The sequence below is a fragment of the Xenopus laevis genome, chromosome 2L (assembly GCF_017654675.1).
Source record: "Xenopus laevis strain J_2021 chromosome 2L, Xenopus_laevis_v10.1, whole genome shotgun sequence".
Lineage (NCBI taxonomy): Eukaryota > Metazoa > Chordata > Amphibia > Anura > Pipidae > Xenopus > Xenopus laevis.
The window spans coordinates 165,409,306-165,428,005 of NC_054373.1; the positions used below are offsets into that span (position 1 = coordinate 165,409,306).

The 18,700-nt window shown below is 39.8% G+C and overlaps 1 protein-coding gene across 3 annotated transcripts in view; it reads right to left on the reverse strand.

Annotated features, from left to right (window-relative positions):
- Positions 1-7,321: 7,321 nt before the first annotated feature.
- LOC108708713 (cyclin-dependent kinase 8) overlaps positions 7,322-18,700 on the reverse strand; it is a 57,124-nt gene continuing 45,745 nt past the window's right edge. For 2 of the 3 annotated variants that reach the window (XM_018247717.2, XM_041582661.1), the window contains 4 exons: positions 18,561-18,658; positions 17,955-18,033; positions 10,914-11,072; positions 7,322-8,793 (listed from right to left, as the gene is read on the reverse strand). In XM_018247717.2, coding sequence (XP_018103206.1) covers positions 8,668-8,793; positions 10,914-11,072; positions 17,955-18,033; positions 18,561-18,658 — 462 coding nt within the window. In that variant the 3' untranslated portion in view covers positions 7,322-8,667. Of the gene's footprint in view, positions 8,794-9,576; positions 10,504-10,913; positions 11,073-17,954; positions 18,034-18,560; positions 18,659-18,700 lie in introns of those variants that run through there. The other variant, XM_018247718.2, reaches the window with a different exon arrangement.

The window sequence follows — 18,700 nt, forward strand, 5'->3', positions numbered from 1 at the left end:
GTAATGAGAGTATTTGGAAGGTCTCTCTGAGCAGGGCACATAACAGAAATCTTACCTGTCTGTGTTAGGAACTCCCAGAGGGGCTGCCCAGCAACATCCAGAAGTATCCGTGATTTATCTTTAGCTTCATTTAGACAGATTAACTGCTTTATAGAGTTCGCAGCTGCAGAATATAAGAGCTAAGGGGCCTATTAAATAATATCTTTTTACAAGAGGCGCAGTGTTTAATGCTAGTAAAAGGATATTGATTGTGATTGTGTTATTTTCCACTCTCGAACAAGAACAGGAAATTCTCAAAGTCATCCGGCTCATTATAATGATTTCACGTGTATCAGGTCTGATCAGTGTGTGAAGTCTGACCGTGTTGTTGGCTGCTACAAAATCCATGTTTATCAAATTAGTTGTCATTGTGGCCTTGGCCTTAAAAATAAAAAGCCAGCTTCATCTTCATTTATTATTTCTCCTACATACAGTGGTGTGAAAAACTATTTGCCCCCTTCCTGATTTCTTATTCTTTTGCATGTTTGTCACACTTAAATGTTTCTGCTCATCAAAAACCGTTAACTATTAGTCAAAGATAACATAATTGAACACAAAATGCAGTTTTTAAATGAAGGTTTACGTTATTAAGGGAGAAAAAAAACTCCAAATCTACATGGGCCTGTGTGAAAAAGTGATTGCCCCCCTTGTTAAAAAATAACTTAACTGTGGTTTATCACACCTGAGTTCAATTTCAAAGGTTATAAAGCCATTTCTAAAGCTTTGGGACTCCAGCGAACCACAGTGAGAGCCATTATCCACAAATGGCAAAAACATGGAACAGTGGTGAACCTTCCCAGGAGTGGCCGGCCGACCAAAATTACCCCAAGAGCGCAGAGACAACTCATCCGAGAGGCCACAAAAGACCCCAGGACAACATCTAAAGAACTGCAGGCCTCACTTGCCTCAATTAAGGTCAGTGTTCACGACTCCACCATAAGAAAGAGACTGGGCAAAAACAGCCTGCATGGCAGATTTCCAAGGCGCAAACCACTTTTAAGCAAAAAGAACATTAAGGCTCGTCTCAATTTTGCTAAAAAACATCTCAATGATTGCCAAGACTTTTGGGAAAATACCTTGTGGACCGACGAGACAAAAGTTGAACTTTTTGGAAGGTGCGTGTCCCGTTACATCTGGCGTAAAAGTAACACAGCATTTCAGAAAAAGAACATCATACCAACAGTAAAATATGGTGGTGGTAGTGTGATGGTCTGGGTTGTTTTGCTGCTTCAGGACCTGGAAGACTTGCTGTGATAGACGGAACCATGAATTCTACTCTCTACCAAAAAATCCTGAAGGAGAATGTCCGGCCATCTGTTCGTCAACTCAAGCTGAAGCGATCTTGGGTGCTGCAGCAGGACAATGACCCAAAACACACCAGCAAATCCACCTCTGAATGGCTGAAGAAAAACAAAATGAAGACTTTGGAGTGGCCTAGTCAAAGTCCTGACCTGAATCCTATTGAGATGTTGTGGCATGACCTTAAAAAGGCGGTTCATGCTAGAAAACCCTCAAATAAAGCTGAATTACAACAATTCTGCAAAGATGAGTGGGCCAAAATTCCTCCAGAGCGCTGTAAAAGACTCGTTGCAAGTTATTGCAAACGCTTGATTGCAGTTATTGCTACTAAGGGTGGCCCAACCAGTTATTAGGTTCAGGGGGCAATAACTTTTTCACACAGGTTTGGATTTCTTTTCTCCCTAAATAAAAACCCTCATTTAAAAACTGCATTTTGTGTTTACTTGTGTTATCTTTGACTAATAGTTAAATGTGTTTGATGATCAGAAACATTTTGTGTGACAAACATGCAAAAGAATAAGAAATCAGGAAGGGGGCAAATAGTTTTTCACACCACTGTATACAGTCAAGTGTAAAATGCATATTTCTTTTCCTACGGCCCTAATAATCAGGAGTTATCCTATGCACAAAAATAACAGCGCTCTGTGCAATTAAACAAAAAGCAAATTCTTTGGCCCAAGTCACTGGTCTAGATACAATCACTAAACAGGAAATGGGAGCAAATCCAAAGTATTTGATAACTCAAGACTCATGGGAAAGAAGCAGAAAGACAAGAATTATAATGTTCATCTGCAATTAGCAAATCTCATTATCTAACATTATTGCCAATGTCTTTAACAACTTCTAATTCAGTCTATGTGTCCTGTTCATTCCCCATTTAGTTTATATTTAGTTTAAGAGTTATTATGATCACACTTTCCTTTTAATAATCTTGGTATTTTATAAATTTTGTGTTTATTTCTGTGCTTATAGTAATGAGCACAGAAGCACAGTAATATTGTGGGAAAATAGCCTCTGGGAAGGGAGTGTGACTGTGGGATAGCAGGTATAGTAGGGAGAGATGGTGCCTATAGTAACAGTGGGATAATAGTCTCTGGGAAGGTAGTGTGGCTGTGGGATAACAGGTATAGTAGGGAAAGATGGTGCCTATAGTAACAGTGGGATAATAGTCTCTGGGAAGGGAGTGTGACTATGGGATAGCAGGTATAGTAGGGAGAGATGGTGCCTATAGTAACAGTGGGATAATAGTCTCTGGGAAGGGAGTGTGACTATGGGATAGCAGGTATAGTAGGGAGAGATGGTGCCTATAGTAACAGTGGGGATAATAGTCTCTGGGGAGGGAGTGTGACTGTGGGATAGCAGGTATAGTAGGGAGAGATGGTGCCTATAGTAACAGTGGATAATAGTCTCTGGGAAGGGAGTGTGACTGTGGGATAGCAGGTATAGTAGGGAGAGATGGTGCCTATAGTAACAGTGGGATAATAGTCTCTGGGGAGGGAGTGTGACTGTGGGATAGCAGGTATAGTAGGGAGAGATGGTGTCTATAGTAACAGTGGATAATAGTCTCTGGGAAGGGAGTGTGACTGTGGGATAGCAGGTATAGTAGGGAGAGATGGTGCCTATAGTAACAGTGGGATAATAGTCTCTGGGAAGGGAGTGTGACTGTGGGATAACAGGTATAGTAGGGAGAGATGGTGCCTATAGTAACAGTGGGTTAATAGTCTCTGGGAAGGGAGTGTGACTATGGGATAGCAGGTATAGTAGGGAGAGATGGTGCCTATAGTAACTGTGGGATAATAGTCTCTGGGAAGGGAGTGTGACTATGGGATAGCAGGTATAGTAGGGAGAGATGGTGTCTATAGTAACAGTGGGATAATAGTCTCTGGGAAGGGAGTGTGACTGTGGGATAACAGGTATAGTAGGGAGAGATGGTGCCTATAGTAACAGTGGGATAATAGTCTCTGGGAAGGGAGTGTGACTGTGGGATAACAGGTATAGTAGGGAGAGATGGTGCCTATAGTAACAGTGGGATAATAGTCTCTGGGAAGGGAGTGTGACTGTGGGATAACAGGTATAGTAGGGAGAGATGGTGCCTATAGTAACAGTGGGATAATAGTCTCTGTGAAGGGACTGTGGAATAGCAGGTATAGTAGGGAGAGATGGTGTCTATAGTAACAGTGGGATAATAGTCTCTGGGAAGGGACTGTGACTGTGGGATAGCAGGTATAGTAGGGAGAGATGGTGCCTATAGTAACAGTGGATAATAGTCTCTGGGAAGGGAGTGTGACTGTGGGATAGCAGGTATAGTAGGGAGAGATGGTGTCTATAGTAACAGTGGGATAATAGTCTCTGGGAAGGGAGTGAGGCTGTGGGATAGCAGGTATAGTAGGGAGAGATGGTGTCTATAGTAACAGTGGGATAATAGTCTCTGGGAAGGGAGTGTGACTGTGGGATAGCAGGTATAGTAGGGAGAGATGGTGCCTATAGTAACAGTGGATAATAGTCTCTGGGAAGGGAGTGAGGCTGTGGGATAGCAGGTATATTAGGGAGAGATGGTGTCTATAGTAACAGTGGGATAATAGTCTCTGGGAAGGGAGTGTGACTGTGGGATAGCAGGTATAGTAGGGAGAGATGGTGCCTATAGTAACAGTGGATAATAGTCTCTGGGAAGGGAGTGAGGCTGTGGGATAGCAGGTATAGTAGGGAGAGATGGTGTCTATAGTAACAGTGGGATAATAGTCTCTGGGAAGGGACTGTGACTGTGGGATAGCAGGTATAGTAGGGAGAGATGGTGCCTATAGTAACAGTGGATAATAGTCTCTGGGAAGGGAGTGTGACTGTGGGATAGCAGGTATAGTAGGGAGAGATGGTGTCTATAGTAACAGTGGGATAATAGTCTCTGGGAAGGGAGTGAGGCTGTGGGATAGCAGGTATAGTAGGGAGAGATGGTGTCTATAGTAACAGTGGGATAATAGTCTCTGGGAAGGGAGTGTGACTGTGGGATAGCAGGTATAGTAGGGAGAGATGGTGCCTATAGTAACAGTGGATAATAGTCTCTGGGAAGGGAGTGAGGCTGTGGGATAGCAGGTATATTAGGGAGAGATGGTGTCTATAGTAACAGTGGGATAATAGTCTCTGGGAAGGGAGTGTGACTGTGGGATAGCAGGTATAGTAGGGAGAGATGGTGCCTATAGTAACAGTGGATAATAGTCTCTGGGAAGGGAGTGAGGCTGTGGGATAGCAGGTATAGTAGGGAGAGATGGTGTCTATAGTAACAGTGGGATAATAGTCTCTGGGAAGGGAGTGTGACTGTGGGATAGCAGGTATAGTAGGGAGAGATGGTGTCTATAGTAACAGTGGGATAATAGTCTCTGGGAAGGGAGTGTGACTGTGGGATAGCAGGTATAGTAGGGAGAGATGGTGTCTATAGTAACAGTGGGATAATAGTCTCTGGGAAGGGAGTGTGACTGTGGGATAGCAGGTATAGTAGGGAGAGATGGTGCCTATAGTAACAGTGGATAATAGTCTCTGGGAAGGGACTGTGACTGTGGGATAGCAGGTATAGTAAAGAGTGATGGCAAGCGAAATACTTTCCCTGCAGAGATTGCAATCTTTGCAGACACATTAAGTTATTTTGTACAATACCAGAGGACACCATAAAAGAACCTCCATGTGTCAGAATGCTGTGACAAGTTCTAAACTAGTGCCAAAATATGAACACCAGGGGCTCATTTACACTTGTGCAGCAGCTGCACACCCTGTAACATCGGAGATCACAAGTATGTCTAGATCTGTGCGTGTGAATATTTAGCAGGAAGAAATGCATGTGTATTTGACAGAGATTTGATTGCAGACACAATCTTAACTGGGGTAAGAAATCTTATTTTTGGAATCCAGATATCTTTTGAAAGTATAAATATTTCAACTTTCATCAAAGAAACGATACCCCAAGCCTCTAGAATTAGCTCTACAGCAAAACAACCGAGTGAATACACCACTATAGATCAGTGGCTCTCAACCCGTTCTTCATCCAGCCCTCAATGGATTATCAGTCAAAACATGCAAACTTGACTACATTTACATAGGGTTTCAGGGGTCTATAAACTTTACATCTATTTTCTTTACATTGCCTTAATGAATGAGTCAAAAAAATTGTAATGCAAGTTTGGCACCTATCCATGACACCCCTATTCTGTGCACTTGCCTTGGGATTATTGTGGAGTCATTGCTCCTTTCTGCTTATTATTTTTCTAGGCACTGAATAGATCATGACACAATTTTATCTAAATGATCTCTAAAATACAGTGGGGCAAATTCACTAAAGGGTGAATTTTTGGCAGCGACAGCTTTGCCACACTCCGCGCCACTTCGCTGGGCGCAAATTCGTTACCACTACACTAATTCACTTATATGCAAAGTTGCATCTCAGCAGTCGAACACTGGCGAATTTTCGCTAGCGTTACTTCGGCTGGGCGAGCATTTCCTATAGAATTTTCGCTAGCGTTAATTTCCTAGCGAAGCTTGCACTTAGGTCAATTTTAATTGGGTGGGTACCTAAAAGTCGTATGGACGGCTTTAATAGTAATGTTGGTGCAAAAGTGCCCACTTTTTCAAACACATGTCCAATAAGCCATAATAAAGACAGAGCCCTAGACATGAGCCTCCCTTAAAGGAGTGGAAGTGGAAGAGGACTTTCCCTCTCCTTTAAACAGATGTGGCATGCCACTAATTAATTAGTTTTAAAAAATTCCTCAGACATAAATCTTTAATAGTTTGGATTATTGAAGGCAATCCCAATTTAGAAAAAGAAAAAACGCCAACTTTTTTTGCAGCTTTAATTCATTTCCGGCATACCAGATATGATGTCACTGACATAAGATTGAGGAGGATGTAGCTTTGTTTTATCGATTCGCCTGGTCTGAGGTGGTAAAGTAAACTTAGTAAAATTTGTGAATTTGAGTAACAAACGTTCGCCAGAGCAAAAAGTCGCCTGGCGATAGGGTGCAAAATGAACACTAGCAACAGTCTCATTCGCTAGTGAATAGTCCTCTACGCCTGTTAGTGAATCGGTGATATCCCTGCGGATGAGATTTCTGGCAAATTGTCCCCAGTTGGCCACATTTCCCTTTAGTGAATCTGCCCCACTATCTTTATAAGTACATTGGAGGGCATTATAGACAGATCGCGGGAGATTTTTTTCATTAAAAGGGATCATCGCCCCAGAGGCCACCCTATTAGACTAGAGGAAAAGAACTTTCATTTAAGCAGTGTAGGTGGTGCTTCACAGTGATCTTGCGATGGCCGATTCTGTTAATGCTTTAAAGAGGTTTGGAGGATTTCTTGGACAGACATAATATCCAAGGCTATAGTGATATTAAAATCTATAATTAGTATAGATATTGGTATATATAGTTTATGTGAGGGTATGGAGGGGTAGGTGTGATTTGTGTAAATATGGCCACTAGGTTTCATTCAGAGGGGTTGAACTTTATGGACTTTGGTCTTTTTTTCAAACTATGTAACTATCTCTTATAGAACTAGTTCCCAACACTTGTTATCACAATCATTAAGGTTCAACTTGCCTGGATTATCTTTCAATCCCTTTACTCCGTGACCATGACATTCTACTCCTTCGTGACGTCTTCCATGTAGATCACCAAAATTAGAACTGGATCTTCTCGCCAAAATTCCATTCCACGTTCCATCATATTTCATTCTAGGGTTTCAGCCTGTCACCATCACACTTTATATTCTGTCCTCTTTTCTTGAGAATCCTTAAATATCTGTGGGATAGAAGACACTTGGGCACAATGTGGGGGGGGGGGGGGGGGGGGATATAGGACTTATTTAAAGAGGGTTCAAAAAATGTTTGTTAACCCAGAAAAGAATAAGTATCCCTTTTTCCCATTTTAACACCTCAAATTTACATGGCATCAGTGATTAAAACAAAGCACAAAAAAAAATACAAAAAACAGTTTTTATGAAAAATAAATTTATTACTTAACACCTTGCGTTAACAATGTTGAATTTTTTTTTTAATCCGAATACTTGTCAATGTAAAATAGTCTGATACAGTACATTGTATGTTACAGTTTTGTTTCTTTGTAAATTCTAAGGCCTTTCTACCTTTTATTCTCCAATGTAAAAGAGGCGACCCTATGAAACGGGTGGGGGGGGGGAAGGGACACGAAATGAAAGAGAAAATCAAAATTGAATTGAAATACACTACACCAAGCCAGCTTTAAGGATCTGAACAGGTGCCTCACCCGCATGAGGCAGATAATGAATTCCCAATTTTTTTGCCTTTTTTTCGGTTTTCACTATTTTTTTTTTGCTTTTTATTTTGTTGGAACTCCATAGCATGCTCACAATTCAGCAACACCAACAGGAATTGAAGAAAAAAAAATAGAAATATTGTTGACGGTAGGGTGCACTCGTTTGACTGTGCAAACAAAGGTTTGTATCAATTTCAAAACAAACATATTTAATATCAGATAGCAGCTTTAATACTAGTCAAGTTGTAGAGTCTTTAAAAACCTACGCTGAAATAGAATCTTTGGGAGGATCATACAGAAAACAACTATGGTTTTTGTTGCTTTTTGATGAGGGAGTAAAGCGTTGAAGGAAAAAGATTTGCTGGAAAAAAAAAAAAAAAACACTGATCGAGGTGATAATCGTTCATCACCCGAAAATGATGCGTAAAGAAATGTGTATTGAACTGAATAGCAGTAAGATTTAGCTTTTGTGCTCTGGTAATGTCTATACCAGTGAAGACTGTTTTTTAATTGGTTGGATCATGTTGTCACCATGAAAAAAAAAAATAATAATGAAGTGTTTGCTCCTAACATACTTCACAGCTTCAACTGCTACCATCACTGAAAAGATTATGCATTGGTCAGTTTGAACCATTTTCAAGTAAACTATGGAAGTAGCAAATCCGCAACGCCAACTGTGCTAGCGCTCTTAGGGTAAGGGCACATGGGGAGATTCGGGGAGATTTAGTTGCCTGGCGACTAATCGCCTCTTCTTCTGGGCGACAATCTCCCCGATCTGCCTTCCTCTACCTTCCCGCCGGCTATAATGAGAAATAGCCAGTGGGACTCGAGGCGCTTCGTTTTCCTTAGTCGCCCGAAGTTTCCTCGTAACCTTCACATGGGGGGGGGGGGGGTCTACATTCTCTGAAATGTTGTATAACTTGGCTGCTGGACATTTTGAAGGTGTGGTTGTACAGTACATTCCAAAGCCAGGCTTCAGGCAGACAGCTACATGCTCAGTCCTGCAGCCAAAGCAACAGTGCATTGACTTTTGTTTGTTTCCCTCTGGTACAGCTCAGTACCGGTGGGTCTGATGTGAGTACTGTGGAGGCTGCTGGGAGGTAGATGAATACCCCATGCTGCTCTGAGGTTGTGATGTGCTTGGTCCAGGGTTTTGATAAGCAGCATGTGGATTGGAACGCTTCAGGGGAAGAGTAAGATGACAGAAAAAAAGGATTTAATACAAACATTTGGAAAGGATTTAGTATAAACAAACCTCTTTGTGGAAGGGACACTATATGGTTGATAAGCATTAATGGACAAGGAAAATTAAACTAAAGAAGTAGCTAGAAATGTTGTACATGATGTTTTGGGCTTCTGTACCAGCCCAAGGCAACCACAGCCCTTTAGCAGTAAAGATCTGTGTCTCCAAAGATGCCCCAGTAGCTCCCCATCTTCTTTTCTGCTGATTCACTGCACATGCTCTGTGCTGCTGTCACTTACTGAGCTTAGGGACCCACTCACAATATACAGTACACATAGAATAGAAATGTCACAATATAAGGCTAATTAATACAGATAATTACTACATGGCAGCACAGAAAACAGTGCAATTAGCATCAGAATTTAATATTCTGCCCAATAGCATCAGATTTTATTACAGACCAACCTCATTTTCTTCTAGATAATTAGTGACGAGCCCTAAGCTTAGCTTCTCAACAGCTGCTCAGAGCCCACTGAGCATGTGAGTGTCACAGACACTTTCCAAGATGGTGACCCCCTGTGACAAGTTTGAAGTCCTGGATCATTGCTGCTATTGACAAGCTGAAACTTTAGGCTGGTGCAATAAGTTCAGTATATAAAATATGGCATTTTTAGCCCTATTCATTTTTAGGGTTTGGTTCTCCATTAATGGATGATAATACAGCATACACTTCTACATGTAAGCATTACATTCCTACAACTGACACTAAAATGATTTGGGTATTTAAATGCCAATCATAGCACAGACAACAGTCAGTGTAACCATATGAATGATAAATCTGTTCTTTTTTTTTTTGGGTAAAGTTCTTTGGTTCAAGTGTTGGCCACTGATAAGAGGGGCTGCATTTAGCACTGGACCTCAGACCCCACACTCTGCATTAACTGGTGCATTCACAGACCATTCTGCTGCATTGCACATGCTCTGCCCACAAATACATGGTAACCCCTGCCCCCGGAGTTAGCTCAGTATTTGGAGTTAGAGAAACACCTAATCCAGTTTTCAGTTTGTAATTCGGACAAATTCAAGTGCCAAATGCAAATTAGGCCATATGCAGAGTAGGTTTCGGATTCAGTTGGGTATTTGCACAAATCTTTTTCAAAGGATTCGGGGTTTGGTCGAATCCTAAAATAGTGGATTCAGTGCATCCCTATTTGGAGGTGAGCTGGGGATATTTTTTTCTACTACCTTCCTCCCAAGAGTGCTTTTACTCCAGTGTGTCTTGAACGCATGTAAAAGGGGTAGTTCACCTTTACACTAATATTTAGTATGTTAAAAAAATCTATTCTTTGTTTTTTTCTAGTTTTGGAATTTTCTGCTGTTCCTCTTTTGCCTCTTTCCATCTTACAAATGGGGGGGGGGGGGTCTCTGACCCCAGCAGCCAAAAACAATTTGGCTACCATTTTTGTTTTATTACTACTTCTCTTTCTATACAGGTCATCTTGCTGCCGTCTCCTATAAACCAGTGCATTGTTTCTAAGCTAAACTGGAACCTAGAAAAACAAACTGGAAAACCTCGGCACAAAAAGTTAAAATTCTGATATAGAATAGAAAACATTGATATAATCTGTGCATTCAGAAGCATCTTGATAGTGATGAGCGAAATTGTTCGCCAAGTTTTGCCGTGACAATGAAACCCATAGACTCCAACTGGTGAAAAAAAAAAAAAAATGTTGCCCATAGACCAATGCATTTCAGGCGAATTTTCTCAGTTTCGCAAATTTTCAAAGAAGCAAAAGGGGTCAAATTCGTCCATTACTAATCCTGAAATGTCCAGCCATAACTGGCAACAGTAGCTTGTGTGTATGTGTGATTATAAATAGAAAGAGGAGTAGATGTATCCTTTGTTCAACCACAGAAGAGCCAGAAAAACACTTCCTTTGAACTTAAATGGATGTACAAGACTAAAGGCTTTTTAGAGGTCCCTGTGCAAATGGGCACTACAATAAAGTGGTTATACAGGCACAGTAGTTCTATTTTCCTGGCCATACTGCAATGTTATGTGGTGTTTGAATAAGGGGAGGGGGATAGAGAGAACAATGTGACATAAACCAGGTTACCTGATAGTCTGAGGTCATTATGAGTCCACCTGAGGTAGTGGTAGGGGGAACAACTCTCACTTTCTTCAGAGGTGGCCCTTGTGCGTGACTGTTATCTTGATTTCCTGGGTGACCTGTTCCATTTGTATGGTTATTGCCTTGCTGCTGCTGTTGGTTTTTCTTTAAGGATTGAAGAAAAAAAAAACAAACAAATTTTAAAGGAGAAGGAAAGATACCGAAGCAGTTTATTGCCAACAGATTAGCCACAATAGTGCAAGCTATAAAACTATATTTATTCTGTAGAATGTTTACCATACCCGAGTAAACAGCTCTGGAAACTGTGTTTGTTTAGGATAGCAGCTGCCATATTAGCTTGGTGTGACATCACTTCCTGCCGAGTCTCTCCCTGATCACTTATAGCTCTGGGCTCAGATTACAGCAGAGAAGGGGGGGGAAGAGGAGCAAATTGAGCATGCTCACTGCCGGGGCAAGGAGGTTTAAGATGAAGGCAGGAAGTCTGATACAGAAGCCCATGTGTACACAATAGAAGGAAAGAAATGCAGTGTTTCTTTTAACAGAGGACTGAGCAACATTACGGTACTTTGAGGGCTTACTGGTGTATTTATATAGACCTTTCTGATAAAAAAAAAAATACTTAATTTTAGCCATTCTTTCTCCTTTAAGGCAAAAAAAAATGGCTGGAAAAAGTGCAAGAATGAATTTAAAGAACTATATTATAGTCTGTGATGTAATAATACACTGGGGTGGGCCCCAGCCAATGACAATTCCCGTCAGCCCTTTCATTTTCACCATGGATCTACAGTATACGACACCTATTACATTTAGCATTGACAACGTGGAATTGTTGGGAGAGTGGTGCTTGATCATGTTCTCTGCTGGTAAATAGGGATTCAGCATATGGTTTATAATTTCAGTGGACAAACCCTAGTATCAAAGTGAGGGTCCAAACAAACCCAGATGTAAACAAAAAGTACTGGCTCATTTGGGTGATTGTACATGACAAAAAAAAATAAAATAAAATATTTTTTTAAAAGCGAATATTTAGAAACTAAGGTCTTAAAAAGGGGTCATTCATCCTAAATATTTTTTTTGCAAAATGGAAGAAACTGTAAATCAGAGCAACTTTCCAATATGCATTCCTTAAAGGTTTTCAGATGTTAAAGTTAAGCTGGCCATAGATGCAAAGATCCGATCGTACGATTTTCAGTGGGAGACTGTCACTAGCTTTGGTTGGACATAGATATCGTACGATTGCTGTCAGGGGCAGAACATTGCTGATCTGTTCTTTAACTAATCTGACTGGTAAGACTTTGATCTGAATGGTTAGTGGCAGGTCGGGAGATGGGAAAGTCCGATCGTACGATGATTCGTACGAACGGATCTTTGCATCTATGGCCAGCTTTAAGGTATGAAGATCCAAATTACAGAAAGATCAGTTATCTGGAAGACACCAGGTCCTGAGCAATCTGGATAACAGGTGCAATACCTGTACCCAGGGCCGGAACTAGGGATAGGCAGAGTAGGCACATGCCTAGGGCGCAAAGCTGGGGGGGCGCCAGGCACATACCTGCTCTGTCGCCTACCCCATGTCCGGTCCTCTCACTGTATCCTGCGTTTGGCTACTCATGGTCTAGCTCATTATTCATGGGAAGTTTCTCTCCAGTATAAAATGCAAGGATATTTATTTTGTACTTTATATGTGCCCCAGTCTGAGAGACAGAGTTATATTGAACAGGGAAAGTTACCTTTTACTGCAGTTTACGTTGGCATAATATGAGCAGCTGTTGCAAATGTCAATATATACTGAATGTACACCCAAAAAATAAACATTTCAGTTGCAGGTTTAAAGGACAATAAATACACCCAAATAACAAATTCAGAATATTGAATATTAACACCAGTTTTGTAAGCAGAGTTAGGGGGAAGTGGATTACAACTGTCAGTTGTGTCGAAGGGCGATGGTATGTACCAAAATCTGCATGGCCTCTACAGAACAGACAGACAGACAGACAGACAGACAGACACACACTCTCTGAAACAGCAGCTCTGTATTATTCTGGAGCTTTTGAGATAAACTTGAATTTATTGCCTGGTTTGAAAGCCCATTATAATAGTAACATGAAACTTGGAACTCAAGATACAAAACATGGAAAAACTTAAATTCTGTATTTTAATTGGTTATAGAATGACCCACTCTGTGCAACTTTTCAATTGGTCTTCGTTATTTATTTTTTATAGTTATTTTTATTATTTGCCTTTTTTCATCTGACTCTTTGCAGCTTTCAAACAGGGGTCACTGACCCCATCTAAAAACAAATGCTCTGTAAGGCCACAAATGTATCGTTAGTGCTACTTTTTATTACTCATCTTTCTAGTCCTCTTGTTCATACTCCAATCTCTTATTCAAATCAGTGCATGGTTGCTAGGGTAATTTGCATCCTAGCTACCAAATTGCTGAAATTGCAAACTGCAGAGCTGCTGAATAAAACGTTAAATAACTCAAAACCCACAAATAATATAACATGAATACCAATTGCAATATACCAGATTGTTAAAGATGATTTCGTTTCTCTATAATAATAAAACTGTAACTTGTACTTGATCCCAACTAAGATACAATTAATCCTTATCTGAAAAAATAAGGATTAAATAAAAAACAGCCTATTGGGCTTATTTAATGTTTACATGATTTTATAGTAAACTTAAGGTATGAAGATCTAAATTACGGAAATAGCAGTTATCCAGAAACCCACAGGTCCTAAAAATTCTAAATAACAGGTCCCATACCTGTACACTGTTCTGCCCATCTTACTATACAAGGCCCTGTTGCAAAATCAAACATATTTAGGACCAATAGTAAGAAAACAACTGGTCCTAAATTTAGGACCAGGACATATTTAGGACCAATGTAAGAAAACTAAAAAGGAAATATGCCAGCAACACTTAGGGGGTTATTTATCAAGGTCTAAACAGCCGAACCTCAAATAATACGCGGTTTTCGAGGGGGGGGGGACCTAAGAATTTTTCGAGATTTATTACAGTCCGATGGTCTAAAAACTCAGAATCCGAAACCCCAGCATCTAAAAGCTTTCGAGGTCCTGTATAAATCGATGGGGAAGGTCTCTGTGTCTGTGCCGATGTCCGATGAGTTTGTGGTTTCTGAGCAAAAAAAACTCAGAAAACTAAGATTTTTTTCGTACTTTTCATAATTTTTTAGCGCAGAAACCACTAACAATTCGGGGAGAGCTCCGAAGTTTGTCCAACACTATCTTTACGGGCTTTCTTCTTCATTAATAAGGTCCATTCAGGCAATCGGAGTTGCTCAGATTTCTAACTTAGAAATACTTAGATAAATTCGGACCTTGATAAATAACCCCCTCAGTGTGAAATTTGGAGAAAAGGTCAGTTGGCTCTCGTAGATGCACCTAACTGGTTTTCAAAGCAGAGCCCCCCTGTCCCCTGTATTAGCTCAAGATATACAGTATATAAAACTATGCAGGTATAGCATCTGTTATCAAGAAACCAGTTAGTTATCCAGAAAATTCTGAATTATGGAAAGGTTATCACCCATAGACTCCATTATATAGTGAATAAAGTACCCCCTTTTGTAAAATATAAGGATATTATAAGTTACCGAGGAGTTCCATGACCATATAAAAACACGAGGCCGAAGGCCGAGTGTTTTTATACAGGTCATGGAACTCCGAGGTAACTTCTAATATCCTCATATTTTACAACTGGGGGTACTTTATTTATTATAATACACAAATTTCAATGAGTCATGTGACAGAAATGACATCAGAACTCACCGTTTATAACTGATGACATCAGAACTCACCGTTTATAAGGATATAATTTACAGGATATTCATGGCTTTTGTGTATTATAATGAAATAATTCTCATTTTTAATTTTTATTAATGATTTCCTTTTTTTTTTTTTTATAATAATAATAATAATAATAATAATAATAGATAACTTGTACTTGATCCAAACTAAGATATAATTAATCTTTATTCAAGGCAGAACAATTCTATTTGGTTTATTTAACATTTTTAGTAGACAAAGTATGGAGATCCAAATTACGTAAAGATCCCTTATCTGGGAAATCCCAGGTGCCGAGCATTCTGGATAACATATCTGTAGTAATGTAGACCTGTTCTTAAAACGTTCACTTTAATGGAGTACAGCTTGCTCACACAGGGCATAGGAACATTTCTCTCACCAATAATAATCTGGAACAGTCTCCTGCCAGATGTGGATGATGCTAAATATCGTTTCCATTAGCTCATCCGAAGTGCCTTTTTTTTCCCTTCAGCACGGGCGCAAGTGCCTACATAACATCTGCACAGCTGCTCACCGATGTCATAGTTTCCAAACTATGACTCGTTCCAAAACAACCGGTCAGTACCATTCTGCCACTAACATGCAATAAGCGCTAAAGCTTGTTTCAAAGGATTTTACTTCCTCTATAATCCGTAGGTAACGAGAAATTTCCTAAGTGAAATATATTGTGCAAATGCATGCTTACGGTATTTAATGGCACTGACTAATTATAGATTTACAGCAAAGAAACTAGGAAACAATAAGAGGCAGCATAAGGGGCACATTTATTAAAGTTCGAATGCGGAATACATGCGAGTTTTTAAAAACTCGCCTAAACTCCCATAAAATCGTCCAATAGAAATTTATTTAAAAAAATTTAATCTTTTTTTTTTTTAAACTCAGATGAATGGAATGGACCAGAAAACTCAAATTGAATTTGAATTGAATTCAAATGCAAACAACTCAAAATTGATCCCTGGACCTCTGCCATGGATTTGGAAGGGTTAGAGTATGGTGAATCTTGAAAATCGAATTAAAATTATTAAAAAAAATAATCGAATTTGAGTAACTCCCTAGTTGAATTTGACAGTTTTGTCCATAAAAAAAATTTGAAAATTCGAATTTTTAATTGGACCCTGGATAAATCTGCCCCACAATGTGCGCGGATTGTCACTATATCTCAAACGCAAAGCTTGGTGGTAACACTGAATTTACACATTTTCTATAACCTCTGTTCACCTTAAACATGAACCAATGATCTCAAAAAAATTCCCAAAGTAATTACCGTCCAGCAGGAAAGAGTATTTACTTGAAATTGTTGCAAACCCAAATTAGCATAATAAAAGGAAAATAAAGTTGCTATGAAAGCAACCCTGCTGGATCGGACTACATGTACCACAGAAATAATGTTGCAGTAGTAAGCCAAGCCTCCATCTCCATGCAATTCTTTGGGGCACATTTATCGAGGGTCGAATTTCAAATTCATGTGAGTTTTTTGAAAACTCCCATAAACTCAAATTTCGACCAATCGAAAATTTATTATAAAATTCAAATTTTTAAAGTGGGGTGAAAAAGATCGACCCAAAACCGTGAATTTGATTAGAATTTTAAAAACGATTTGAGGCTTTTTTGAATGTCAGAAAGGCTGCAAACAACTCCAAATTGATCCCTGTCTCCCATTGACTTTAGAGAAATAAGCCCTTAAAGGAAAACTATACCCCCCAAACAATGTAGGTCTCTATTAAAAGATACTGAGTAAAACAGCTCATGTGTAAAACCCTGCTTCATGTAAATGAACCATTATCATAATAATATACTTTTTTAGTAGTATGTGCCATTGGGTAATCATAAATAGAAAATTGCCATTTTAAAAAATAAGGGCCGCCCCCTGAGATCGTAAGATTCACTGTGCACACATACAAACCACATGTAAGGTCACATGAGCCAATTAACAGACAGAGTTCTGCCTTTTGCTTCCTCACTTCTTCCTGTTAGTTAGTGTTGTAGTATTTCTGGTCAGGTGATCTCTGAGACAGCACAGATAGAGTCACGAAATGGTGGTTCAAGGCAAGAGATGTAAAAGGGCAATATTTATGTAAATATATATTCCAGTTTGGTAAGATTCTTTAATATGTCATTCAATTTGATATAAACTATCTGTTGCTTAAGTATTCATTTTGGGGGTATAGTTTTCCTTTAATAAAAAAAAAAGAAATAAAAAAAAAAAAAAGAGACACCCTACCCCCTGCCCCCCAGCCTAGCTGCCTCCCCGGGCAAATGCCCCTTACTCTTTACTTACTCCTCCGTCCAGATTCTGTACAGTGGAGTTCATGGCAACCATCTTCTTCTCTTTGGCAATCTTCGGAACGAGACAGGCAAAGCGGCGCATGTGCAGTTGGAGCAATTTTCTGTTTCGCAACAACTGTGCATGCTCCGAAACTCACGAAAATTGCAGAAGCGCCAGTCTCATTCCGAAGATTACAGAAGCGGCTGAAAATGGCACCCGTTAACTCCGCTGGACAGATTCTGCACAGGGGGTATGTAAAGAGTTAGGGGTATTTGCCCGAGGTGCAGCTAGGCTGTGTGGGAGTAAGGTAGGGTTTTTTTTATCAAGGGTTTGTTTCTCCTTTAACAGCAATGCAGCAGGTTTTAGGTGGCGAATAGTCATATTCTCGTTCTTAACAGGGAAAGATTAAGATAAATCTCCAAAAACAAATTCTAATATTTAATTTGAATATAAAACTTGAATCGAATAACTCCCTAGTCGAATTTGACAGTTTGCACCGTAAAAAAAACTTTAAATTTAGAATTTTTAATTTTGACCCTTGCTAAATCTGCCCCTTTGCGTATGTTCTGCAATGAACAGAAGTGTACTAGACATTGTGGGAATTAAGTAGTGGCTTGCCTACAGGACGGTTGCTTCCATGGTATAGTCAAGCCCAGCAGTACAGTGAACTGCAATGGCCAAAAAGACACTGCTATCAACGGCAGTTACATTTCCACATAACTTTATACATCACTGAAACAGTTTAATGTGTATATTGGAAATTTGCTTGCAATACAAAAGACTAAGTTTGGATTTGCCCCTTGAACATCCTCAAACCTACCTATCCACTGGTGGAAAATCCTAGTAAACGGTTAAACCGTTTGGGGTTAGCAAGAGCCAAAAGGCTTCCTAGAAAGGAAAAAAAAAATGTAAAATCTCATCAAAGCTTACTTTGTCTCCCTTATCATCAGGTTCCTCTTCTGTCAAAAACTCTCGCTTGGGATATGGAATCTGGCAGCCTGCAAAAACACTGGCAAGGAACAGCATTGGTTATCGTCTGTCTAATGAGTGTGTGATCATCAGTTAAACATTGTTCTCTTATCCCCCCTCCAGGTCATTTTTCAATATTTGGCAGGCTGTGAAATTCATTGTAATGTTCTGCCATCAAACCGTTACACACTGCAAGGCTGCCAGGATTCAAGGGATTTATAATGACAGTGAATTTTAGTTGTTTCTTCAATATTTCTCAACCTTGCTACTAAATTGGAAGCTGCGGGGAAAGAATCAAAGTGCCTTAGTTCATTAGTTCAAATGTTGGAGAGGGGTACGTGTATAGTCTATATAAGAAAAATAAACAGGACGGTTGTAGGTTACGTTGTTTAAGACATAATTAAAAATATGCAGAAATACAAAGTTGAAATATTTGAAGGTTTACGATCCAAGCTTGGGTTGTATGGCCAACACTTCAAATGGACATGCTGAGCAAATAACCTAGTAGTTCAAACACACTATTTAGGCATTGGATCTGGGGAGATGGGAAATGGGCCAGTTACTCACTCTGAAGTAGGAAGTGGATCTTCTAGAAAATATGGATCCTGCATAGCTTGCTCAGAGGAAATTCTTTTGATTGGGTCCATTGTGAGCAATTTCTGAAGCTTTGAAGTAAAGAAGAGAGGTGTAATAATCACAGATAATCA